Genomic DNA, 26,185 nt, shown 5'->3' with positions numbered 1-26,185 from the left:
GGAAGAATAAGACAATTAGAATAAACTTATTGGGAGGCAGCTTCCACTTGTTACCCACATAACAAATGGAAAAAAGTAGTTTAATGCATTTCATGGATGAAAAAGCTAGCAACTGCTACATTTTATTAAAAATGCAAGTATAAACAATTTAGTTTCAGTTAAATAGAGCTGTCAAGACTCATAAAAACAACATTATAAACAATTCTTCTATTCCTCTAGCAAAAACCATTTCCATTTTTCTACACCAGCTTATTCTTTATCTGGAGCCTCCAGTGACAAGCATACTTTTTAAAATGCTGGGCAGTTTATAAATACTATTTTATTCTCAATAGCATTCCATGCTATTATATTCCATTCTACATGCAAACATTGTAAGACTTCAAGGACATAGTTAGGCAGCCCTTGGCGGTGAAAACAGTGTTGCGTGTTATGTCCTTGAGGTGGAATGTGATTTTTTTGCAACAGAAACATCAGTTTTAAAAAGGGCGACAAACAATTAACAGCATCTCTTTAAAATAATTTCTAAGCATTTTGTAAGCTTTAATTCTCATACCCACTGGGTTCCTCTCAGTCTATTGAAATTGCTTTGTATTGAGACCTAAGTTGTAGCAAGCCAGTTGCCACCTTGCACAAAATCTGTGTCGGCATGCAAAAAGCTCAGCCATACAGGTTTCAGAGGTTGACCGTGACCAGTTTACTACCTTCATAGAGCCAACCTACTCTACAATTACAAAAGATCACAACATTCCTAGTGATAATGTCAACAAGTGTTTAGAAATTAAAACACTCTGGATTTGGAACAAAAGTAACCAGGAATTAACTAAGTTTAGACACGATTTAGCTTGTGGGCGTGCCTTCCTTTGTTCACCACCAAGTTCTGCCTATTCTTTGGCATCTCCAATTCCTCCAGCAGTTATTGCAAATGTGGCTTCATTCTCAGGCATTTCTGGGCTGAGAAAACACAGAATTTGAGTCCATTTTTAATAACTGTACATGCAGGCATTGATATGTAGAAGGGGGGGAATCCAGTGCATACATTACTTTTATGGGGGTTTGGATACAATTTATTTTGACTTTCTCATTGAATTGATTTCTTTTTTTTTTACATGGTAGAAGCAATAGCCTTGATCATACATGGTTTTCAAGCATATTTTTTCAGATTTACTTGAATTCTGACTCAGATAATCATAACTGAATCAATATAAATACTCAGACTAGGTTACCATCCTCCTTAATATCAAACAGACACCCATAGGCCTAGGCTAATTAGCAAGAACTGTTAATTACACATTTGGTTCTTTTGAAGGTGCCAAGGAGGAAAGAAGTTTAGTTCAGATTAGTAAGGGCAGTTTTCCCTCTTATTTGGAACCTGAATCTTAATTTGAAGATAAGAGTGCCTCCTTCATTCACACTTCCCTTTTTTATAAACATCCATTCATAAACAAAGTTAACTTGAAGCCAAATAAACCATAATAAGTCATTGGAACTATAGCATGCTCTGTACCACACAACTTCAATATTACCTATCATATATCTTGGCAATACGCAACTCTCCTCTTCCTTTACGCAAACTAATCCTAGTTGTAGAAGCATGAGCGAGGATGTGGCCCCCGATGGGCTTTTTGGGATCAGCCTGAAAGCTAAAACAAACAAACAAAAAGAGAATGATTGGATGAGAGTTATAGGATAATTTAGGGTTGCCATATTTCAAAAAGTAGAAATCCAGACACAAAAGTTGTTGAGATTTGATTTCATTTGATTTTAGGCCAGAGTTGTTGAGTTTTTTTTTAGTTTTGACGAAATAAAAAATGAAGTGTTAAGAAAAATCACTATGTCCGGGAAATTTTGGACGTATGGCTACCCTAGAATAATTGTGATGGCCAACACCCTTCCATACATTGCAGAGCAATGATCACCAGCTGCTTCAGATAGGGAATTTTTAAGGGGTACATAAAAGGTACATCACTTCTGGTTACAAACACATAAAGATAATTGTAGTGAAGAATAGCTGTGGATGTTATTTTGTTTAATTTCTATATTTTCTCTACTACTACAACCTTGAATGTGGTCCTTCAATGCTACCTTGAAATTGCTTAGGGCTTGTCCACAAATGACAGCCCTAAGCAGAGCAAAAAAGAAAAGAAAAGTGCTCCAACAAAAAAGCATGAAGCAAAGGTACCGCTAAGTGGCAGGGCTCATCCACACTTAACTTTGCTCCACATTTCTAGGCACAGGTCCAGGCTTTCCAGCTCTGTGTCTGAGTGCTTTTTTTCTTTTTGCCCCTGGGCTTTCCCCATGAAGACCCACTCTGTGGGTAATCTGTGGGAAGCCCAAATTGCTGTTTGCTCTGATTCAGCGGTAAACACCAGGTTTTTCTGGGGGGTGGGTGAGAGAGCTCAGACACGGACTGGGAGTGTGGACCTGTGCCTAGAAAGCATAGGGCAATAGTTAACTGTGGATAACCCCATAGTGTTCCAAGAAACACAAGGGGCTATGAAGGAAATTACTCCCCATGTTCCTCCACCGTCTGTTAGGCATTGTCAGAACCATCCCTACTCAGCTGATGCTATATACATTTTTTTTTAATGCAAAGACACTTAACACCATGTCAGGTTTCCAAGCTGAAAAGTGCCAACACTCAGATGAGAAGCTCCCCAGAACTATTTATATCTGAAAGTGAAACTCTAGTGATCTCCATCCTTCTCCTTATGAACTTCAACTGGCATATTCTGGAAATGTGGATTTTTTAAGGGGCAACATTCTGAGACTGATGTTGATGGAAAGGGGCATGAGTTGCACCAATGGCTAACTAGTCCTTCTTTACCCATAATTGCAGTGCACTCTCAGAGAAGTAAGAATATAGAAAAACCTGTTTAACATTCTTCATATCCTAGCCCTTTCCCTATACTATCTTACTTCCTATTTCTGTGGTTTATGAAAAATTGCAGTAAATTGCTAATAAATTGCTTACGTCATTGTTGCTCCCGGGTCAGCAGTCATCTGGTTAGTTACAAACACAGCCACATTATATTCTGCAGTGAAAACAAGGTCCAAGGGAAGATGATAAATATAAAGAGAAAATTCATTATGTTTCCTCCTAGAATGTTTTTAAGCATTTCTAGTAATAAATGGTGAACTATGCTTATTAAAGTTCCCGTAATATTGAAAAATATTAACTGCGTTTTAATCACCTATGTCAGGGAACTGCCATCGGAGCCAAGAGTGGAGGTAAGGCTCCCCAACGATGCAGGAGAAGGGACCAGCAGGGAGAGAGAGAACACCTCCTTTGGGGAAGGAAATCGGTGTGACACCAGGAAGAAAGGGGAGCAGGGAAGGACTTCGGAGAGATGGCTCCAAGTCTCTTCCACAGAGACCAGCGGGGAGAGCCCAGGACCTCCGCTGGCCACGCCCACTCTGCGCAGAAGACTTCCGCGCAGGGAGGCTAGGCGGAGACTTGGCGTCAAAGAGCTTTTATGTTGGAAGAAGTTCAGGAAATGCCCACTGATGGATTCTGCCAGTGACTGAGACAGCAACGGAGAAAGGGCTGTCCAGCCAGGGAAAGGTTTAGCCAGACAATGTTGCCTAGAGCAGCAGCCCCCTTACGCACGAGCAACCCCAATTCCCTTTACAGCAATCCGTCAGACTTTGACATTGCTTGTGCACAACGACAGGACAGGCAGCATCATGAGTCAAACCGGAGGAGCAGGCGCCGGAGAGGGAGCAGCGGCAGCGCCAAATCTGGAGGAGAGAAACCGAGATTTGGAACAGCAGGTGGCTCTGTTAGCGGCGCGGCTAGATGAAAGGTGGACTCAGGATGCCCAGGGGAAGCCCACCCCCATCGCAAGGAAGGTACCGGGACTGGTGCACAAGTTTGGGGGAAACCCCAGAGATTATAATGCATTCAGGACGGAGGTACAGTACGCACTGGAACTGCAGTATGATGACTTTGCTGACGATGGGGAGAGGGTCGCTTATGTTATCGGGCATCTTCAGGATGCTGCCAGCGAATGGATCCGGCCATTAATGGCAACGCAGAATGCTGCCCTAAAGGACCTTAGGAAATTTTTTGGCGCCATGGATGCCATGTTCTCAAGTGAAGTGGAGCAGAGTGTGACTCGCAGGGAACTGATGGCGTGCAAGCAAGGGGGCCAGTCAGTTAGAGAGTACCGGTCGCGTTTTGCGATGTTTATCCATAGACTTGGGTGGGAACTGGGCTCGGAACCAGTGCAAATGCTGTTTGAGGAAGGCTTATCCCCCTCAGTGAAGGACGAACTTTCCCGTGCGCCCCGCCCTCAATCGATGGATCAGCTGACTAAGGCTGTACTTGCGATAGGAGTACGCTAAGAAGCGCGCGCTCTAGAGAAGCGGGAGGGGAGAGGAGAGCGTTGGCATGACAACCGCATTCCGGAAATACCGGAGCAACCTTCCCAGCCAGTGGAACCAATGGAGATTGGGGGAGCACGCGCGGGGTTTCAAGCTCCAGTGAAGTTCGAAAGAAGGAGGGAAAGGAGGGGAAAACAGTCAAGAAGTGTTTCCTCTGCCAACAGCCAGGACATTTTGCCAGGGTCTGCCCTCAAAGGAAGGCATGGCAAGGAATGGTGGGGGCTGCTGGCTGTGAGGAGGGGGGAGATAAGGAGCAGGGAAAAGCCAACGCTTGGCTGCCGATCAGCGGGCACAGCAGCCAGGCCAGCAACCAGTAAAAGTGCCCAAGCCAGACCCCCCCCCCAAGCAGCCATAGCCATAGAGGTGGTGCTAGAACTCCCTAATGGGCACCCAATCAAGGTTAAGGCACTGCTGGATTCAGGCAGTTCCTGCAATTTTTTCAGCAAGGATTTCGCGCTGGAGCATCAGCTACACCTCCTGCCTCTAGAGTGTCCCTTACAAGTAATGACCATTGATGGTAGAGAACTCCTGGGAGGGGAAGTGACGCACCAGACTCCCCCCATGACAATGAGGGTCTCCAGACACACAGAAACCATTGCCTTTCACGTAGCCACACTGGCAGGACCACCAATCATACTGGGAATGAGTTGGCTGGCACTACATGATCCAGTAGTGGCATGGCACCAGCGGACAGTTACTTTTGGGTCAGCTCACTGCTTGGAACACTGTCACGGGGGGGGAACCCCGAGGATGGCCGTAGCCAGGGTGGCAGGGATGGCGGTGGGGGAAAAGGGGAAGGTACCGCCACAATACACTGACCTGCAGGATGTCTTCAGCGAGAAGGAAGCGGATAAACTGCCCCCCCATAGGCCCTTCGACTGTCAAATCAACCTACTCCCAGGAGCTCAGCTACTAGTGGGTAAACTGTATGCCATGTCGGACAGGGAGATGCAGGAGTTGCGGGAGTTTATTGACAAGAACCTAAAAAGAGGTTTCATAAGAGAATCAAGGGCGGTGGGAGGCAGTCCGGTGTTCTTTGTGGACAAAAAAGACACTAAACAGCCCAGATTGGTCGTAGATTTCAGGGCATTGAACCTTGTATCGGAACCCGTGACCTTCCCAATGCCCAGGATTGACGATATTTTAACCAGGGTGAGGAAGGGGAAAATTTTTACCAAGCTGGACCTTCGGGGAGCGTACAATCTGATTAGGATGAGGGAGGGGGATGAATGGAAAACCACCATGTTCACCCCTCTGGGGGCCTTTGAGTACCTCGTTATGCCTTTTGGATTACAATCAGGCTCCGCCTGTTTTCAATCTTTCATGCACCATGTGTTGGGATCCCTGCTGTACAAGAATTGCGTGGCCTTTTTAGATGATGTGTTAATCTATTCGGACAACGAGGAGCAGCATGTCAGAGACGTCCGGGAAGTGCTAAAGAGGCTACAGGAACACCAGTTGTGGGTCAAACTGGAGAAGTGCCAATTCCACGCCCGAGAGGTCGAGTTCCTGGCATACAGGTTGTCGGACAAGGGCCTAGCTATGAACCCAGGCAAGGTGCAGGCGGTGCTGGAATGGAAGACCCCCAAGACCCGGAAGGACGTGCAGAGGTTCCTGGGGTTTGGGAACTTCTATCGGAAGTTCATCAAGAACTTCGCCCACTTAACCACACCCATCACAGATTGTCTCAGTAGCAAAAAGAAGTTCGTCTGGACAGAAGAGGCACAGCAATCTTTTGAAAGGCTAAAGAGGGCGTTCGCTTCGGAAGAGCAGCTCTTGCACGTGGATCTGCAGAAGCCAATGAGGCTGGAGACAGACACGTCAGACCGAGCCGTAGGGGCGGTGCTGCTCCAGCCGGGAAACCAGTCCAGCTGGAGGCCGTGCGCGTTCTTCTCGAGGAAGCTGAGCAAGTCAGAGCAAAACTACACGGTGTATGACCGGGAACTGCTTGCAATTTATGAAGCCTTTTGACACTGGAGACATTTGTTAATAGGGGCGCAGCACAAGATCCAGGTGTGCACGGACCATAAGAACCTGGAATACTGGAGGACTGCACGAGTACTCAACCAGCGACAGGTGCGATGGGCTCAGGAGTTCTCCAAGTTTTTCTTTGAGATTCGGTACGTGCCGGGAGAGGAAAACGTCAGAGCAGATGCCCTCTCCCGGAAGCCGGAGTACATGGAAGGAGAAGGACCACCAGAAGCCCGACATGTGATCCCCGAGAACCGATGGGTGTGTGGGGGAGTATTAGTAGGGAGACGAGAACTAGCCGGGCTGACGAGGGACGACGAGTTCGCCCAAACCAAAATCAGGGAACTCAGGGGCACGGGGGAAAACCATGGGGGTTTTGAGGAGAAAGAAGAGGTACTGTATTACAGGGGAGCACTGTACGTACCAGGGGATGACTTGAGGAGAAGGGTACTCAAACAACTCCATGATAACCCGACGGCGGGGCATTTCGGTCAACACAAAACCATGTTGCTTGTCACCAGGCAGTTCTGGTGGCCAAGAGTGAGGGAAGATGTACGGGAGTACGTACGAGGGTGCGACTGCTGCCAGAGAGCGAAGGGGGAGAGGGCGGCGCCCGCGGGGTTACTGGCACCCTTACCCATACCAGGAAGACCATGGGAGGTGGTATCCATAGATTTTATGACCGATTTGCCCAAGTCAAGGGGCAAAACAGCTGTCATGGTGGTTGTCGACCTGTTAACAAAAATGTGCCATTTTATCACTTGCGCGCATGCGGTGACGGCAGAGGAAACTGCCAGGCTGTTTGTGGATCACATCTTCAGGCTGCATGGCGCCCCCTTGAGGGTTTTGTCCGACCGAGGGAAGCAATTTACTTCAAGGTTCTGGAGGAAGCTCATGAGCTTGCTGCAAGTCGAGGTGAGCTTCTCGACGGCCAGACACCCGGAGACCAACGGGCAAGCGGAAAGAGCGAACAGTATACTCCAACAATACCTACGCTGCTATGTCAGCGAGAGGCAGAACGATTGGGTGGAGAAACTAGCGCTGGCCGAATTTGTGTACAATAACGCGGAACATGTGTCCACGGGAATGAGCCCGTTCATGGCCAATTATGGGTGTCACCCCAGGGCCTTCCCAGGGGAAGGGGAGGAGAGGTGGAGTGTACCGGCAGCGGAGCAGTTTGTGGAAGAAATGGAGGCCTTACACCAACAACTTAAGATGAACTTGGAACGGGCCAAGGAAGTGTACAAGAGGCAGGCAGACAAGCACTGTAGGGAAGGGGAAACCATACGGGTTGGGGACCGGGTGTGGTTGTCAACCCAAGGGTTACCGTTCAAGGGAGGTTGCAAGAAGTTGCGGCCAAGGCGGCTGGGACCTTTCGAGGTGACACAGCAGGTTAATCCCGTGGCCTTCAGGCTCAAGTTGCCGACCAGCATGAAACTACACCCGGTGTTCCATAGGTCTTTACTCTCTCCATATAGGGAGGGACTGGAATTTCCAGGGCGAGAGAGAGAGGTCCCCACACACCCACACGTAGAGGAGAGGGAACTTAGTAGTCAAGCCACGGAAATACTCGATTCAAGATGGCGAGGAGGACAGGTGAAGTATTTGGTGGCTTGGGAGGGGGAACCCGAGTCGGAAAACACGTGGGTTCCTGCGGAAACCATCAGGGATGAGTATCTCCGGGGGGAGTTTCACAGCAGGTTCCCAAGGAAGCCCAAACCAACAGCGAGGTTCTGGGAGGAGCAATTTGGCACCACAGATGAGGAAGAAGATTTTATGGGGTTTCCGGCCTCCGAAGAGGAGGGAGGAGAGGTATCCGAGGGAGAGGAATCGGACTGGGAAGATTACCCTGTGCGGAGAGATAGCAGCAGGTGGAGAGCAATGTTTGAATCTTCAGAGGATGGGGATAGCTCCTTCCGGGGTTTCCCCGCATCACCGTCAGAGGAAAGGGAGGAATTTAGGCCAAAGGAACGGAACGGAGGTGAGGGGGGTCCTGGGGGGGAGGTGGATGTCAGGGAACTGCCATCGGAGCCAAGAGTGGAGGTAAGGCTCCCCAACGATGCAGGAGAAGGGACCAGCAGGGAGAGAGAGAACACCTCCTTTGGGGAAGGACATCGGCGTGACACCAGGAAGAAAGGGGAGCAGGGAAGGACTTCGGAGAGATGGCTCCAAGACTCTTCCACAGAGACCAGCGGGGAGAGCCCAGGACCTCCGCTGGCCACGCCCACTCTGCGCAGAAGACTTCCGCGCAGGGAGGCTAGGCGGAGACTTGGCGTCAAAGAGCTTTTATGTTGGAAGAAGTTCAGGAAACGCCCACTGACGGATTCTGCCAGTGACTGAGACAGCCACGGAGAAAGGGCTGTCCAGCCAGGGAAAGGTTTAGCCAGACAACGTTGCATAGAGCAGCAGCCCCCTTACGCACGAGCAACCCCAATTCCCTTTACAACTTAGCACATTTTTGTTACATTTTATGGTGGAGTGGAGGTGTGAAATACATTTCCCACAACCAAACTTGACACTTATCTACTACACTATACTTGCTCTCCTGGCAGTATATTATTTGGTGAAAATGCCGGTGCTTAAAGAAGAAGAAGAAAAAAGATAATAGCCTTGGGCTACACTAACAGTTATTTTTCAGTCATCTAAAAGCATGGTATTCTGCCTTACATGCTTCTCATACCTTCTGATATTTTTTGAAGCCTTGACAGCATCTGAGCAAGCTTCTGTTGCCTTTCAGCCAGTTCCCCCCGACCACTGAAGTCCACGCGGAATAGCGCCATAATGGAATCGATTACCTGCAAAGAAATAGTAGAGAGGGAGGGGATGTGAAAGGATAAAAAATTACTTGGAAAACATTCAAGATATATAAATGAACAGCACAATCTTATACATGTCTACTCAGAATTCAGTCCCATTGGGTCCCATGCTGGGTTTTCTGTGGGGTTGGTTTTTTTTTGTTTTTTTTTTTGTTTTTGGAGCTGTTAAGTTGTGTTCTTTTATAGTACAGCAATGGATTTTAAATTTGGACTTCTATTTTTATTTTTCTGTGTTTTACATGTTAGCTGCTTTGAACTACTCCTTTGGGAGGGAGGAAATTAGGTATACATTTTAGAATAAATGTAACATAAATTGAGTTCTGTGGGGTTTATGTTAGTGGATACAGGGGTGTAGCTTATTATTTATATTTCTTTTTTTATTAAATTTGTATACCACCCTATACTCATAGATCTCGGGGTGGTTCACAACATAAAATTACAATATAAAAACTACAAAGTACATATGTAATAAAAATAAGGAAAGCAAAGCAGATCACTAACATAAACATATGAGTTATACCAATAGTTTGAAAATGCCTGGCTCCTCATGGAATTTGGCAGCAACATAGTCAAGCAGTTCCATCTGATGTTCACCTTGAAGCACCATGGAAGAATGATAAAAACAGGAAAAGCAGTTAGAAACCAATATGAAAGGGGGGAAGAAGTAGGTAGCTTGCTTAGAAAGTAGAAACTTGTGTTCCAGAGGATTTGGTGGAAGCATAGTTTTCCACCAACAAAAATATATCTTTCATCTCATGTAATAATATAAGGTTCCATCCACAAAACGTTTAAGATTTTTTAAAAGATTATGCTATACTGAAGGACTTGAAGTGGCTTTTGCACATCCAAAAAGAGCTTTTGACACAATTGTTTGTTGAAGAAGCAGTGGAAATCAACCCCACATTTACAGCTTTAGTTGACTTTGAGCAATGCTACTGTGGACTGTCTTCTGCATTTTTTTCTTGAGATAACTGCTACGTTTTCTGCTTTAGGCAAAGGTAACTATCTAAAGGTAAGGGAGCATATAATTATACCACTTGTTATCATTGCTGTTTGCTCTGAATCAGCAGTAAAGCACAGGTTTTTGCAGGGAGAGCTCCAGAGCACAAAAAAAAAAGATTACTTGGACCACAGACCTTAAAGCATGGACTGTGCATGGAAAACACAGAGGAAAGGTACATGTGGATAAGCCCAGTGGGTTCATCCCAATGCAGGTAAGCTTTATACCCCAGACTTAAATTTGTTCTGCTGAAACCTACTTTTACCCAATGCAAATTAGGTAAAATAATAATATACACTACAGGAATGCATAAGGACCACAACAACAAAAATATAGAGTTCATATTTTAAAATGGTAATTCATAGTATTCCTGATGGCCCCTTGGTACTGAGCTGAAAATTGTTTAATCTTAAAGTGGGGAGGATTTCCATGCAATCTTCAGTTGCAATCTTACTTGTATATGCCCGTGCATATAATACATTGTCAAGAACTGCATCATGGTCTGCATTGAAGCGATCAGCAATATCACGAAGACGGTCTGGACGGCTGGGGTGTTTCCTTGTTAAGGTATCTAGTTTCTAATCCAGTTTCTGAGAAGTGGTAGCTGAATTCCCATACAAGCAAAAATTCTTCTCAGCAGTTCTTCATGCACTACAGTTAATTAAATAAATGGTATTCTCTACACACCCACCCATAAAACTCAAGTTTCATATAAATGGCTCTTCAAATCTTAACACCACAAAACATTTTTTTTATTGTCACCATTAGGAAAATCTTCCAATTTATTCTGTTAAAACTGTAATATCTCAAAAGAAAGGATACAAGGTGTTTTCTGTGTCAATGAAAATAATCTTCCCACCAGTATAGCCATCCGTTCCAGGAAGCTGGGCAGTTACTATAAAACACACAATAAGGAGTGAACAAATTTAAGCCCTACTACATGCCATTTTAATACCTGGAATTTTTCATTATTGATAATCAACTTTATAGTAAGGCCAGTGTAAATCCTCAAGACTACTTAGAAGTATCCCAAGTAATTTCTGTTCTTGACCAGCCCCCAAAGGCATGATCAAAAGCTCACAACATGGAAGGAAGTTCCAAGAAAGTGGAGGAACTTCCCTTTCCATAGAGCATAGCAGAGTTCACTGGTTAATGACTCCGCCATTGGGCTGCCATACACCCAGATTTTCCTGGACATTCCTGGTGCTTTGTCCTGGGTCTTGTGTAAAAAAAACTCAACAACTTTTGGGGTGTCTTGGCTTTTACTCCTTGAAATATGGCAACCCTATCCTACATTAGCTGGAGCAGAGAGCCTTTTGACCCTAGAAAACTGGGAAAAGGTCAATTTTGTTCTAGCTGTTGAGGAATGAGATTGAGGGTGTTGTTTTCTCTTCACTGTCCCGTCCCCCTGCTGTACTAGCTGAGGAACCCAATGATATGATCCCTTGGGGGATCTGCAGACCTTTGAGTCCTGCAGGTCCTAAGCCTCCATCACTCTACCCCAACTCTGTTGGTAGTAGCCTCCTGCCTGCTTGGGCATACCAGAAGCCTCAGCTGTGGCATATTCCTCCCCATCTCAGCAGCACTCCTTTCCTTTGGCAGGGAGGTGAATATACACCATCCTAACCTCTCCCAGGCAACAACATTGGAGGGGTTTTAGGATTGTACCCTAAGTTAAGTTAGATCTGGAAATTTTAAATAACATTAAAATAGTAATCAGAATTAGTGGCAGTTTTTTTATTTGTAAAACTAATATACTTTTAGGTCTTCGTCCTTAAGATAGATAATCTCGATGCAGAAATATTTATATTAGTTATTATTTAAAAAGCAAATTACAAGTTTTTGGAAACAGAACATACAGTTCTCAGGATGGGTGTCATATACATACCACAAAGAGTGTGGGAAAGCTGAGTTTTGCCGGTTCGGAATTCTAATTAAAAATATAAAGCATTAAATTTGCTAGTCATATGAAACAATATAGTCAATATTCTCTCCCCCCCCCACCTACCCCAAACACACATATACACAAATTATTTGGGCTGCTTTCTGCGGAAAGTAGAATTGAACTCCCCATGCATCAGCTGATGTTTAGACAAGTTTGTCTGAACACTGCACAAAGCTGGATTAAGTTTAAGAAATTTAGGGCATAACTTAAACTGATCTTGAAATAAATATTTCTTTTAAATTACCCATTCACCCTTTTTACTCATTTATATGGCCCCATCAAAAACACTAATGGCAGACATCACCAGCAAATACATGCACTACAAAAAATAGGGGTATGCCCCCTAAATATTTCTACAAACAAGCCAGAGTATCGTATCACCCAAACACACACTTATAATAGCTTAGGGAAGTGAACATGTTCCATGATATACTTGCACTCACCTCCAAAGGCTTCAGTAATTGCCATGCTTTCAATTCCACCACCCAAGAGTTTACTAGAAGTGCAGATAAGGGGAAGAAGTTATGCAAAACAGGTCACAAAGCCAAGAAAGCAATATAAAATAAACTTTTTGCTGTAAGGAAAGTGTGCCCATGTTGAAAGACCCTGCATGTGATTTTCACAGCCTGTAGGGACAACATGGGTTGCTATTAGCTGGCTTCTAGCTTACAGGAAATTGCTATTCTTTTAGATCTCGAATATACACTATAGGGTTACTGTTGTGACATCAAATGACAATATTTGTACAGCCATTAAAACAAGATATGGACAAGCCTGTTGGCCACAGATGCAGCCCCTTTGCACAAACTGGCAAATAAACCAGAAAATCTTCCATTAACTCTTGTTTCCCATTTCATCTGAATCAGGAAGCTATAATTAACATCTTCAGAACAAGCCACAATATTAAGCTATGATTTGAAGTTGGCTTAATAAACTTGCTTGTTCTGAAGAAGCAGTAGAAGAGGAAGATATAAATAACTGGTTGATAGAGTTTCTGATATTTAAATATTTTGGCCACAATCCAACATGGAGTTTGCTACACTTGTTCATTGAAACAAATGGGCTTAAACTTGCCAAACTGTGTTGGACTCTAACCTTTTAATGTATATTGATCTTTAGCCCACTTATTTGTACACTATTTTTTTAAAAAGGAAGTTTGTGCTTTAAATGTGGTTTGTACATATTTTCCCCTATCTACTAAATTGCCACACATTTTGCCTAATAATATAATTGCCAACTGCTCCATCTTTCTTAAAGGATGGGGAGTAACCAACATGGCTTGTCCTGTTATTTGACTTAATTCATCTGGGAAAGAGGACATCACTTGGGGATCCATTGCTCCTCCACCCCCACTACCATGCCAAGAATATGGACACCTGCCCAAGTCATCTCTTGTGCTGTATGTAGGAGGCACTTCTGACAGAAAAGGGCAATGGCCTTTCAAAAGAACAGACAGCTCTTCACAGTGCTGATAGGCAGTTCAGTCAGAAGACTCAGAAGGCTTCCGCATAGTACTGAGGCAACAGCTCTCCCTAGCCACCACTGGGTACTCTGAATTCTCCAGGAGATGAAAAGCTGCCTTGTGTTTCCTGGCTTCCTGGTTAGGTTTTGACAACTGCTCCAGATTTACAGAATGTGCAATCCTCCTGATGTTGCTAGAATACAACACCAACTTCCCTGCTCATTATCCAAGCTAGCTAGAGCTGATGGGAACTGTGGTCCAACAACTCCTAGAGGGACACAGGTTTCCCATCCCTAGTCTACCCTTACTGGATTGTCAGTTTTGACTCAATTACTTGACTGGACTTTCTTTGTCTTGACCCTGCTCTTGGGATTGCATCCTCTGTCCTATAAGGAGTGTCAGGACATCAGCTTGGACTTCCCTAGGACCTTAAGTTGGGAGAAGACAGGATAATGGCCCTGGCATCATTAGGCTTCAGTCCTATATACACACTTGCCTGGGAGTAAGGTCCATTGAATTTAACAGGACTTGTTTCAGAGCAGCCATGCATAGTGTGACACTGTTAGCTGTTAAATTGGGTCTGGATATAGAACTTGTTAGCAAACAAACAAACAACAAAACAAGCAGCAACAACAAAAGCTTCTTGAAATACTGAGTTAAATAAAAAGCAGTGTTGGCTGTTTACTAACTCAAATTCTTGACTTCCAGTGGTGATATGGAATACCATCCTACGTTTCTCACTGTACTCAAAAGCTGTCAAAAATCCTGGTTCCTGTAAGAAGCAAAAAGCAGTTGAAACCTTAATCAGCATAAACAATGATCAAGGATGATGGGAGCTCTAGTCCCACAACATCTAGATGGCCACACATTCCCCAAACCTTTTCTACACTAACTGGCAGCTGAAATCCTAGATTTCAGACAGGGGATGTCTTCCAGCCCTATCAGGACATACTGAAGATTGAACCTGGAACCTTTGGCATGCTAAGCATGTGCTGTAGCCACGACCCTTCCCTACTTAATAGAGAAGAGTCCTCTACTGCAGGGCTGTCTGGTCCATTAAAAAAATAATAATGTGTCGGCTGGCTGTAAGGTTGTGTTCAGTGGAATGAAGAGAGAAGCAATTTTTCATGATTCCCTGCCTCCCCCAAACTTCCAGTTCTACCCCAGAGTGTTAGGAGAACCCCCTAGAGCAGATTTAGGAGGACACAGGAGGCTGCAGTGGGGAGGGGAAATAGCTGGAAATTGCTTCCCACCCAGTCCTGCTCATAGAAGTCAATCAGCTGATCAATACCATTGGATACATACAACACATTCTTTCTAAATTTGCACATATGAAGTAGCATATGCAGGTATGTGCCATATTTTGTCCTTTTTGTGATGCATTTCCTCTGTTTCTGTGATAGTTGACATCTGATTAGAAGGCAATTTCCAACTTCTGAACTAGTGAATTAATGTTTACTGCATGTTTTGACAATGATCTCTAAAACATGGGAAGCAGCTACACATTTATTTCATTATGTGTTTACCATGAGTACAAATTGCAGAAAGCCATGGTTCTCTTGCCACATGCTTTCAAAGTTAATGTGGTGAAACAAATGCATTGAACTGCCTCACAATGGCTCATCATAGAAAAACACAGCTTCCATAATATGTGAAATTGACCTCTAATATAAGTGTTTTGACCAAGAAAGTACTTAGCTAGAAATATACCAACAGTTACTCCTAGATAGATAGATATGTACTGGATTGCCAACCATTCCTGGGTGAAGTTATGATGGCTTGCCAGGCACATTAACTGGTACAAATATTTAATATGAGGGTTTCAATAAAGCAGTCATGCTTATATTCCATCTTATGCTATCAGTGTGAAATGACCCAAGGATGGAGTGCTAGAGTTTGCTTACTATAAGTTTGTTGGCTGCCTCTTTTATCTTCTCCACTTTGGCCTCTGAGAGTCCCTTAACATTGCATAGTGCCCGCCTAGTTGTCATCTGAATTCCTTTGATTGTACAAATTCCCACTGTTTTCAGCTTTTTAATATCAGCCACATTCTGTGAAGGACATAAAAAGGATTAGAACTCTTGATGTTCATGAGATGTTACATATATCAAGGAGGTTAATAAACCAAAATCTTGTTCCTCATTAAAATTAGGAGGGCTTAAAAATGGTGTTTGCTGCAGGTTTCCTAATTACATTTATTTTTATCTCATTTTAATCAATAAATGCAAGTGATTTCTACTCTATGGTGTGTGTTTTTAGTAAGGTCCTTTTCAGAAAGAAAGGCTGGATCAACATTATGAAAATAAATTAACAGAATGAATGTGGCGCCTATATATTGTTTGGGTCTCTTTGTTTTCCTAGGCAGCTGGAAATCAAAGGCAAAATTGCAGAACAGGAAAGAATGATGTATAGCACAAATGGGGAACCTATAATCCTCCAAATGTTGCTGAACTACAACTCCTATCACCCCTATCAATTGGCCATGCTGGCAGCAATGGATGGGAACTGAAGTCCAACAACATCTGGAGAGTCTCAGGTTCCCCCCATCCCTGATTTCTAAGAATATTAAGCTGTACCATTTCTATGTAATTTTCTGGTGCTATCCAGATAGGAGTACTTATACCCTGTAGTTCTCTAAGCATTCATTGTATTTTTTCTGAATGTACTGGACATTTAATAATTTCTCTGTGAAGGTAATAAAATCAGTTCCAGTGCAGTAGCTTATCAATGGCACGAACAATGGAACAGCTGAGTATCTTTTTGGGTACAGGCTGCATTTATGTTAGTCATTACCTTTAGGATGGCCAGGTAAAAATAAAAAAAGACAGAGTTCTTGCAGCTTTGTAAGTTGTGTAGAAGAAGGAATTTCAGCAGACACAATGGTCTTTTTCACCTGGCCACCACAGTTTATCTCAGTTTAACAGTAGTGTACACATAGTCCAAGTAATCTTGATTACTATAAAAGACTGAAAATTTTATGTTTTCTTGCTTGAAATTAAGGATGTGACGCCCGCTTCATAATAGCAGTCAGAGCTCAAACAGAGAGTAGAAAGGCAAATAAGGATACAGATGCATTTTTAAAGTGTGCTTACAATTCCATGCTTCTGTAGCAGGTCGATGTCCTGGAAAAAGGACTCCTAAAGGGATGCAAAAACAACAGCAACTACGAGAATCTTCGTTATTTTGATATTTATGCACATATCTCTTACTTTGGTCAACCAACTATATGTTATCCCAGAGCAGGGATTACTTTTAGAGGGTTTTTTCCATGCTCAAGGGTACGCAGTACCAGGACCACTTTTTTGGTTAAAAAGTATGGCACGTACTGTAACAACTTTATGGTGAGTACCGGCACCTATTTTTCTAGAAAAAAGCACTGGGGTTTCTTAATAGTTGCAATTAATTAATTGTAATGAATTAATTTGATTTTTTTTTTTACCAAACCTTCACCATACGGTCCCAGGTAATATAAAAATACAACATTAAAATCAGTTAAAACAATTTACAATCAAAAGAAGAGGATGGGTCCTAAAACATGCACCTCAGGTGCTAAAGGCCAGGATAAAGAGAGGTGCATTTCAGCTTATGATGAAAGCTATACTATAAAGGTGCCAGATGTGCCTCTGTGGGCAGCTTAGGGGCTGCCCTTGGAGAATGCCCCCTTTCAAGTTGCCACCCAGCAAAATTATATGAGTATGCACATCTTCTAAGTTTACTCAAAAATGAACCATTTTGTTTACTAAAAAAAATGAATGTTTTATTCTATTTTGTATAATTTTCTTGAGGATTCCAGACAAAACAAACTTTGCATCTATACCTCATCATCCTGGAATCCTGGTTCTTCCTGCACAACTTGATCCTCCATGGACTTCATTGTAATATAAGATATAGTAAGATTTCAATCAGTGCTGCAGGAAGCAATTGGAGAGTGTAAAAGCATATAAAGCAATAAGATATGCAACACTTTTATGGATCTGGTGTGTGCACTTCATATAAGACGGCAGCCTTCGTCACTTATATAGCATGACCAAGAAGGGACTAAGTGTACTGAATAGTTTTATCATAGATTTTAGAGAGAGTTGTTTGATTCCAACATGCTTGAAAACTTCCATCACACTGAGGTAGCAATGGCTAATTTATTCAGCCTGGGTTGTGAGACTCACATCCGTTATGGAGCACTGGAGCATTTGATATTAAATGAAATCTATGGTGTAAGAGAGTTCCCACATAAAAAATCTCCAAATTTACCATATAAAAGAAAATACAGATTTTGAAAGCTTTTTGTTTTTCTTTTCTGTTGTGATAATTTTGAAAATGTTCACGTGAGCCTCCTGTAAAGAGCTCCTCACATGAAAATGAGGCGATCAAGTCACTATACGTAGACCTCAACACCTCAAAAATATGGATTGGTCTTCAGTCTATCTCATGCTAAAACTTCTTCTCTCATGCTAAAACTGTGGAATGCTCTCAACTTGAAGAAAAGAATGGCATCTGCCATCCAATCACTCAGTTTCAATTCAACAATATGCTATTGAAGTGACAAGTGATTTAACAGTGAGAAAGCGAAAAACCACTAATTCGTAATCGTCATGTTTCAAAATAGCTTTAGGAAAAGGTAAAAATATTTTCCTGAGGTAACATAACCACCCGCTCCTTGGTAATGACAAGATGGGAAGCATCCAATTAAAAAGATGAAGGGCATGTTGTAACTCCTTTTTTATAACATCTTGCCTATTTATTGAAGATCACATCATACTTGCACATTGTTTTCTCATTGTTCCCAACTTTCTTGACCATGATACAGGTTTAAATATATATATTTTTAAATTATACAACTGTGTCCATTCCCATTTTTGGACAGTGGCGCTACATATCAGGAAGAAGTGAGGCTATAAGTATGTTCTTTACCTCAGATTCCAGTGCCGCAAAGTGAAAATGGAACAGAGGCCAGGAGACGACTCAGGTGACTGTTTTACTAATTGTGAGGTATTTTTTTTTAGGTATGTGAGGTGAGAGCACTCGCCATGACTCACCAGTGTATCACTGAAACCATTCCAGTGCCATACAGTTCTCATCACATTACTAAAAGAAATCTCCTTTTGCTGAAACAGTAATGTGAATCCACCCATACTAGTATCTTTTTTGAGGTAAAATCTAGTGGCACTCTTCTAATATATCCAGTGCAAGGTCATGACCCTCTTTCTCATGTGTTTTCAGTATTTTTTTATTGTTTCTGACCCTCCAGCACTTTGACAGATAGTAAATATATACTAAAACTAGAAGAATGTGCCAGAAAAAGGAGGGCAGTTTAAGCGTTCAAGTGGCAGAGAAGGCTCAGAATAATGTATGGTGGGAAAGAGCATTTTTTCCCCCTGTGCTTCTAACTTTTTACCATGACATTTACTTCTTCCTGGATGCCCTGAAAAGCAAACTAAAACCCTGAGACTTTGGGTCACATTTAGGATCAGATGTTACAAAGGAGAGATGATGTATTATTTCAGATTGTGATAGGGTTAAGGTTAGAGTTTTTGAAAATGTTCAGATGTATCAATTTTTATGTTCAGCCTTTTACCTCCCCCTCACCTCTCCTGCCCAATAAATCAAACCTTCCCCCAGCCTCTGTGGTAACATAGGACTGAGGCTGACTTGGTTTAAACAAGCAAGTCTGCTTCTGCTACACGCTCTGGGATTCACACTCCAGTGTTGGATGAAAAAAGGTGTAAAAGCTGCTAGACAGAGCTGCCAGATCTGAGGAGAAAAATGAAGCCAAAATGGCTTCCAGGTATACTCTGGGTAGCTGGGGAATGTATATTAAAAAAACAACCACCCACTCAAAGATGATAAATGCTTCAATCCTATCCACATTTACACCGGAAGAAGAATATAGATGTTGTATGTCTAGGGGTTGCTAGATCTCCTGAGGGTACCTTGGAGCAAAGTTGCAGGCATTTTGACAGATCAAGAGCACAGCCTGGTGGTGCTTAGAGGGGCCATGCGGTGTCAATGGAAGAGACTTAGACACCAATCTGATGCTTTTGGGAAGTTTGGCATATACCCATTGTGACTTGTAGCCATTGAGAACATATCCTCCATGTCACCTACTAGGGCAGTGTGCAGATGGGTTTGGAGCCACAGTCTGAAGGATGTGGCGCTAGCAGTAAAATAGCTCCCAAGACAGAAAATGGCCTGTCCCATTGGCCTCAGTTTTTATGTATTTTCTCCAGAGAACCCAAGGAGGCAGATATCCAGAAAACTACTAGATATCCTGTCCAACTACACAGAGCCTCCTTCCCACTATGTATTAAGTACCCAGGCCACCCCTCAGTCTCACTCAAGAACAGGCTGTAGTAGCTGGAAGTCTAACTATGGGTTTAAATCAGGCATAGGCAAACTCGGCCCTCCAGATGTTTTGGGACTACAACTCCCATCATCCCAAGCTAACAGGACCAGTGGTCAGGGATGATGCGAGTTGTAGTCCCAAAACATCCGGAGGGCCAAGTTTGCCTATGCCTGGTTTAAATCATGTTCAGTGCAGCCGTCAACCACAGTCCAAAGGGGGGGGGGGAGATATCTGAAAATAAAAATGGCCTGTAATGTTGAGATCCTGACTGGTTCACAGCCCAGCAATGAGTAGGGACATTAAAGAGTGAGGGAGCTGGGTGGAGGAGAGAGCAATCAGGAAGGCCAACAAAGATTAGCAGGTTTTTTTATTGCAATCTTTAACTGTACACGGGTTAGGAGAAGCAAACAAAGCAAACACATTCTCAGGAAACAAAGCAAACCTATGTAAGAACGTATCAAAGAGACAAATGTATGAATGCACCAGTTGGTTGTGCTATTGGGCCATGCTTTGGGAACATGTTCACACCTGCAGGCTTCTGTCTGGCTTTACCAGAGTAATAAGAATTTGACCTCTACCATCTGCAAGGAGGATCAGGCCCATGAATTCTTATCTTACATTTTGAATTTGGTATGAATTTGGTACACGGCATGTCTGGAGAGAGAGAGAAAGAAAGAGAGAGAGAGAGAGAGAGAAAGAAAGAAAGAAAGAAAGAAAGAAAGAAAGAAAGAAAGAAAGAAATTCTGCTACATATCCTTTAAAATTCTTAAAATTCTTAGAAAGGGAAAAAGCAGCACAGAAAGGATTTGGCTGCTTAGAATCATATAAACACAGAATCTGAAAGCATTTTATTTACTTTCAACATTTATATGATACCTTTTGGGAACAGGGCAGCAAATGATAAGTTAAAACAGTAACTAAAATATGATCAAAACAAAGCACACATCAAAACTACCAGTAAAATACACCATCAGCGCAAACAACTTCAGCATCATGTTAATAAAAATCATACTTTTAAAAGCCTGCCAACTGAGAGTGTTGGCCAGTAGTCAGAAAATGAGCAGTAATTGGGCCAGGCTAACTGGTTGAGAAATGTTGTCTACTATCTAGACACCACTACAGAAAAGAGTCCATTCATTGTATCCTTCTGTCACACCTCAGACTGAAAGGGGATATGGAGCAGCAGCTTCATAAGTGATGTCAAAGGACGAACAGATTCATAGTACTTCTTATAGGACATGTACAAGACATTTAACGTGTTTGCTCACATATGGGAGCCATATATGCCCACTGTCACCATTCGCACTCCCACTGGAAACTTAATTATGGGACAGAACAATACTTATTTACTAAAAATAGTGAGTACTCTTTGCCCAAATTCATTGGGATTGATGGGATGTGATTCTTTTCAGTGATGAGGGAAAGGTATTCTGTACATGCTTAGAGACACAATTTAAAAACTATTTCATATGCACCTTGACTATATCCCAGTACTTAAATCTATGGTTCAGAAATGCAGGAGCACAAACATAGCCTTACTCTCCAGTTCGCACTGTTGAACGTAGCTATTGCAAGAGGATTGGCAGTTGTAACTTCAAATATTTGGGGATGGGCACCTTCTTCTCAGTCCATGCAAAACAGCATGAAATCTGGCAAACTGGATCAGACCAGTATCTACTTCTCTGGTACAGAACTAAAAGAAATTGTGTCAGAATGTCTGTAAGAAATGGCTCATTGCCAGGATTTCTCAGCTTGACCATAATTGCCTTTTTTGGTTCAGAATTAAGAAGTTGGCAGGTGATGTTTTTATGGACATTGCTACATGTCCGGGTATTTTATGTAAGACCACCAAAAGATTTCTTCTTCCAAGGACAGAAAATGTTAACTTGGGCATGTTTTTTGCAAACTAATTGTAAAAAAGAAAGAAAGAAAAAAGAATTCTAGTAGGATTGCTCATGTAATCCTCTAACTCCTCCTTTTATTGTTGGGATTATAAAATGTGAAAAGGTAAACTTGGGCTAGATAGAACTGATGTCCTGTTACAATTTTTTTCCTAAATCACTATGTCTCAGGGAAATTAAATTTGATATATTCTTCATAGATTTGTAATAATGAAACACAGGTACTCCATAGATTTATCACAGTACTTTTATGGGCATAAAATACTAAATGCTGCATCCCTGAGACCACCAACACTGAAGACCAGCACATTCAGTTCACTGGGCTGCAGGGTAAGATGTGAAGTAGAGAAAGAACATACTGCCTTGTGTCACAGCACTGATTAAGGAGCCTTTGAAATCATTGAAAAAGGTAGTCAATTATGATTTAAAACAAATATTGTCAAACACAAGTTCAGACCTTCGAAGTGTACTAAATTAGTGTTTCTCTGCATTGTGTTCAGAATAACTGCATGAAATAAGTACTGACAGTTGTAATGCACTGTTGAAATAATGTAAACGACCGAGTTGTGTTAAATATATAGATATTGCAAAAAGCCATTATTTCAGTACATAATGGTAGGTTTTCAAAAGCAATGTAGGTTGGGATTTTTAACATTTCAAAATGCTGCCCCTTAAAGGTAAATATTACAATTTGATTTTCATGAAAACAGAAAATAAGGTGAAGAGAAAACACATATGCTTAAATATAGCTTTCCAAGTAAGGTATGCTGAGATCTAGAAGATGTATAGAGATCTAGGTAGCAAAAATAAAATTTCTAAAGACAGCTTCCAGGTGCCTCTAAACCAGGCATGGGTAACCTGTGATTCTTCAGAGGTTGCTGGATTCCAGTTTCCATAAACCCCATCTGGTGTGGCTAATGATCAGAGATGATGACAGTCGTAATCTAGCAAAATATGGAGAGTCCCAAAATCCCCACCCCTGCTTTATACTTAGTCTGTCTAGCCTAGGATATATCTGAGCCCTGTTTTTAAGTCCCGTTCATAGTCAATATATTATTGAAATGGACACGGCCAAACAGTGGTATGAAAATGAGAACCCCCTCTTAAAAGAATTCAACATAAATGACATGCCTGAATTAATGAAGGAAACTCCCTCTCAACCAGTGCTCACCTTACTCCTGTAATGCAGTAATACACAATTGCTTCTAATCAGAAATGCTTTTGTACCAAATGCTTTTGCACCAAATGTAGGTTAATTTCCTTTAAACATTCTTTTTATAAAGCAGATAGTAACAATGTTTATAGAAGAGCTTCTCCCAAATAGATTCAATTTGAACTTAAGTCTCATTCATTTCAAAAAGAGAAAACTAAATTTATTGCTAGGGCCACATGTAAGTTAACAAGTCAGTTAGTTGAACGTGACTTTTGGGGTGCGGCATATAAACTTGTCTGAAGAACTCAGTCCCTCTGGGCAAGAAAACAACTCTTTCTGCTTTTGGGCCTGCTTTTTCATCTCTTCCAGCATCTCTTGCCTATGGTGACAAGGGAAAAAGTGTAATTAATTATGCTTGAAATTAATTTAAAGAAAAAGCCATTAAATTTAAGGAAGGCGAAGAGAAACCTTGCAATACATTGCCGAAAATTAGGGCTACTTTCACAATGGTCATTTACTGTGAAATAGCCACACTCTGATTACTCATTTTTTATAAGGCATCTGCACATCATGAATAAAACACAAGGACAGACAACCACGCTGAGAGAGACATAGTCTTGCTGAAGTTTATCCTTAAATATGCCTAAATGAGCCCTCCATCATAAACAGGGAAAGCACACAACTTCAATTTTTAAAAAAAGTTAATGCAATTGTGCAGACAATGTGCAGGGAGAGTTGTTCTGCTCACGAGGGATTATCACAAGTAAAACATTTAATTTTAAATGCTGGGGAAATGACAAGTCCATGCAATAGAAGTACAAAACTGAGAGGCAGTATGTGGACTGGTACAATAAATGCACAAGTTTAACTGTACACTACAGTATAAGGCAACATAGCAAAAATACAAGGATGTCTAAAACAAGAAAGGAGTTTCTGATTAAACAGCAGGAAGAACTTTCTGACAATAAGAGCTGTTCAACATTGGAATGATTTCCCTCAGGAAGCCGTGGACTATCCTTAACTGGAGGATTTTAAGCAGAGGTTTAATGGCCATCTATCATGGATAATTTAGCTGAGATTTCTGCATTGCAGGGAGTTGGACTAGATGACCCTTCGGGTCCCTTCCAATGCTACAATTCTAAGCTATCTGAACTGTCATGACAGTTCTTAGTGTTAGCAAACAGCAACCATGCATTGGCTATGCATACAGCTGATCGTGGAAAGGCCCTTAGACAGTCCAGTCTCCTTCATGTTGAGATTGTAATGTATAAAGCTGTACTTAACAAGCTCTTTAAATACCTGAAAACCAACAGGTTATACTTGCTCAGTTGATCAAATTTCCTCATTTCTCTCCGGTGTCTCCGATAAGTTTTCATGAAATCTTTGTGCCTCTGGCGGAGGCTCTGAAAACTTTGCTTGATCACTTCTGCATATGTCTGGGCAGAATCCGTGATTTCAGAAGTAAAGGAAAATTTTAATCCAATTGCTTACCTCAAGCATACCAAAGAGAACATGTACTGAGCTTGGGGGGGGCGGGGGGGTGAGGGGAAGCATATTCTGTAATTATCTGGGAATAAAACTCAGTCAATGGCAACTCTATGGATAATGCAAAACTATTTTTCAGAAATCTGTTACACCAGCTGAGATGGACATCAGTAGCAGCTTGGGGGAGGAAGCACCAATCTGCAAAGGACCCTTAACATCTGGCTACTTAAGCAGCCATTTACAGGCCAGGGTTATTTCCTCCAAGACCTGTTGTGCGATGCAGAAATTCATCCGCTTTGGGGCATCCAAAGACTGGAAGGTGAGGGAGGCCTTTGCCTCACCTGTAATTCTTGCATCTACCACCAGGAGCCAAGGAACTAAGTAGGTATCAAAATCAGCCAGGGTGAGGAAGCCCTGCCCCGTGAGTGGGACTCTAATATCCAAATTGTTTTTGTACAGCATTTTAACAATATTGTACACTCTCCCAAGGACTTTGGTTAGTAGGCAGGGTATAAATATTTCAACTACACAGATGTAAATATATTGAAATAAATGGGCTTAAGCATGCATAACTGCGCTGGATAGGGGCCATTATCTTTAAATATGGGTCTAAAGTAGACTGAAGGTTCAGAGTAGGATTTTATAAGAGCCCAAGACCACTAATACCAAGTCAAGAACTGCATGCCCTCCTACCTTCTGCATTACAGTGGTAGAAACAGCCCCATGTGTGTTTCTGGGAATGCAATTTGGCTTGAGTGGACCATGAAATGGCCAATGAAAGTCAATGGCTGCAACCCAGTGAAACTAAAAGGTATACACATGTTCCTTTTGTGCTCTTTATAACCCAGAAGTCCTCAGCCCTAGTAAATGATAAACTGCTTTATAATTCAGAATTTAAAACTTAAGTTTGATCCTTCTGCAGCACAGGTTGGTTATTTAATAATAAAAGACAAAAAAATATTGGGAGTGTGAACATGTCTTCCATACAGGGAACTAGTTTGCAGACAGAGATGTTGCATCTTTAACTATAACATATTAAAATCAGCTCCTAAATCATTCTCTAGCTGTGCTTTTTTTGTCTCTGCTGACTAAATTGTTGCCCTCTACTCTAAGAAGCAGAACTATTTTATGTCTGCTTTAATTACATTTTAATGGTTGACTTTTCTATATTTTTAATTTGTTCTATTTTATCTGTGTAAGTCCCCTTGAGTGGGGACTTCTTCCCAGACTGGGAAAAACTACTACTACTACTACTACTACTACTACTACTACTACTACCACCACCACCACTAACAACAATAACGTGTTTTTTAAACATCCTACTTTTAGGGAACCCTTTCTATACTGAACTGTCTCCCAAGGAGGAATAGGAGAGAAATTTGATTCAGGTTTGCATTTAAAGGTGACTCTTATCAAATTTGCACTTTTTTAAACACTATGAGAACAAGAACACAGGCATCTTTCAGAATTAGCATTTATCCAATTTTACAATGCAGTTCTCCAACCAAGTCACCTGTTTACAGAAATGCATATATTAGGTCAAAATGTGCATTAAAATGAACATATTAGTGAAAATAACACAAAAATGCTTTAGGAGAAATTGCTTGCAAAAATGTGCACAATAGTCAAAATTACATGGAAAAGCTATTTATTAGGACAAATTCACAATAAATTGCCAAATAATTTTCATAAGGATTTTTTTTTTAAAAAAACCACAAATTCCTGCAGA

General features: G+C 42.0%; 2 protein-coding genes and 2 long non-coding RNA genes across 15 annotated transcripts in view; 2 read left to right on the top strand and 2 right to left on the bottom strand.

Moving 5' to 3' along the window:
* Positions 1-106: 106 nt before the first annotated feature.
* Positions 107-19,958, bottom strand: DMC1 (DNA meiotic recombinase 1). Of its 10 annotated transcripts, none has more exons than XM_053407040.1 (14): positions 19,909-19,958; positions 17,395-17,485; positions 16,670-16,714; positions 15,482-15,628; positions 14,267-14,349; positions 12,559-12,611; positions 12,059-12,100; positions 10,993-11,065; positions 10,625-10,716; positions 9,691-9,764; positions 9,035-9,149; positions 2,972-3,032; positions 1,524-1,640; positions 107-951 (listed from the first exon to the last, which is right to left on the bottom strand). In XM_053407040.1, the coding sequence occupies exons 2-14, from the start codon at positions 17,449-17,451 to the stop codon at positions 882-884; spliced, it is 1,029 nt and encodes a 342-aa protein (XP_053263015.1). In that variant the 5' UTR covers positions 17,452-17,485; positions 19,909-19,958; the 3' UTR covers positions 107-881. The 10 variants fall into 10 exon arrangements, with proteins under 10 accessions (XP_053263015.1, XP_053263018.1, XP_053263010.1 ...); XM_053407043.1 differs by having other exon boundaries at positions 17,395-17,445; positions 19,909-19,930; XM_053407035.1 differs by lacking the exon at positions 19,909-19,958 and adding an exon at positions 19,680-19,802.
* LOC128422692 (uncharacterized) lies at positions 2,893-9,241 on the top strand. The gene is made up of 2 exons (XR_008332571.1): positions 2,893-3,195; positions 8,806-9,241. It is a non-coding gene; the product is annotated as an uncharacterized LOC128422692 (long non-coding RNA).
* Positions 18,452-25,514, top strand: LOC128422691 (uncharacterized). Its single transcript, XR_008332570.1, has 2 exons — positions 18,452-18,540; positions 24,596-25,514. It is a non-coding gene; the product is annotated as an uncharacterized LOC128422691 (long non-coding RNA).
* The window catches only part of FAM227A (family with sequence similarity 227 member A), a 20,332-nt gene continuing 17,312 nt past the window's right edge, over positions 23,166-26,185 (bottom strand). For all 3 annotated transcript variants that reach the window (XM_053407031.1, XM_053407033.1, XM_053407032.1), the window contains 2 exons: positions 24,271-24,421; positions 23,166-23,350 (listed from right to left, as the gene is read on the bottom strand). In XM_053407031.1, the coding sequence (XP_053263006.1) occupies positions 23,227-23,350; positions 24,271-24,421 (275 nt within the window). In that variant the 3' untranslated portion in view covers positions 23,166-23,226. The remainder of the gene's footprint in view (positions 23,351-24,270; positions 24,422-26,185) is intronic.

This window comes from Podarcis raffonei, chromosome 10 (assembly GCF_027172205.1).
Source record: "Podarcis raffonei isolate rPodRaf1 chromosome 10, rPodRaf1.pri, whole genome shotgun sequence".
Classification (NCBI taxonomy): domain Eukaryota; kingdom Metazoa; phylum Chordata; class Lepidosauria; order Squamata; family Lacertidae; genus Podarcis; species Podarcis raffonei.
The sequence above is the reverse complement of the archived record's forward strand: the minus strand, read 5'-3'. Positions and strand labels throughout refer to the sequence as shown.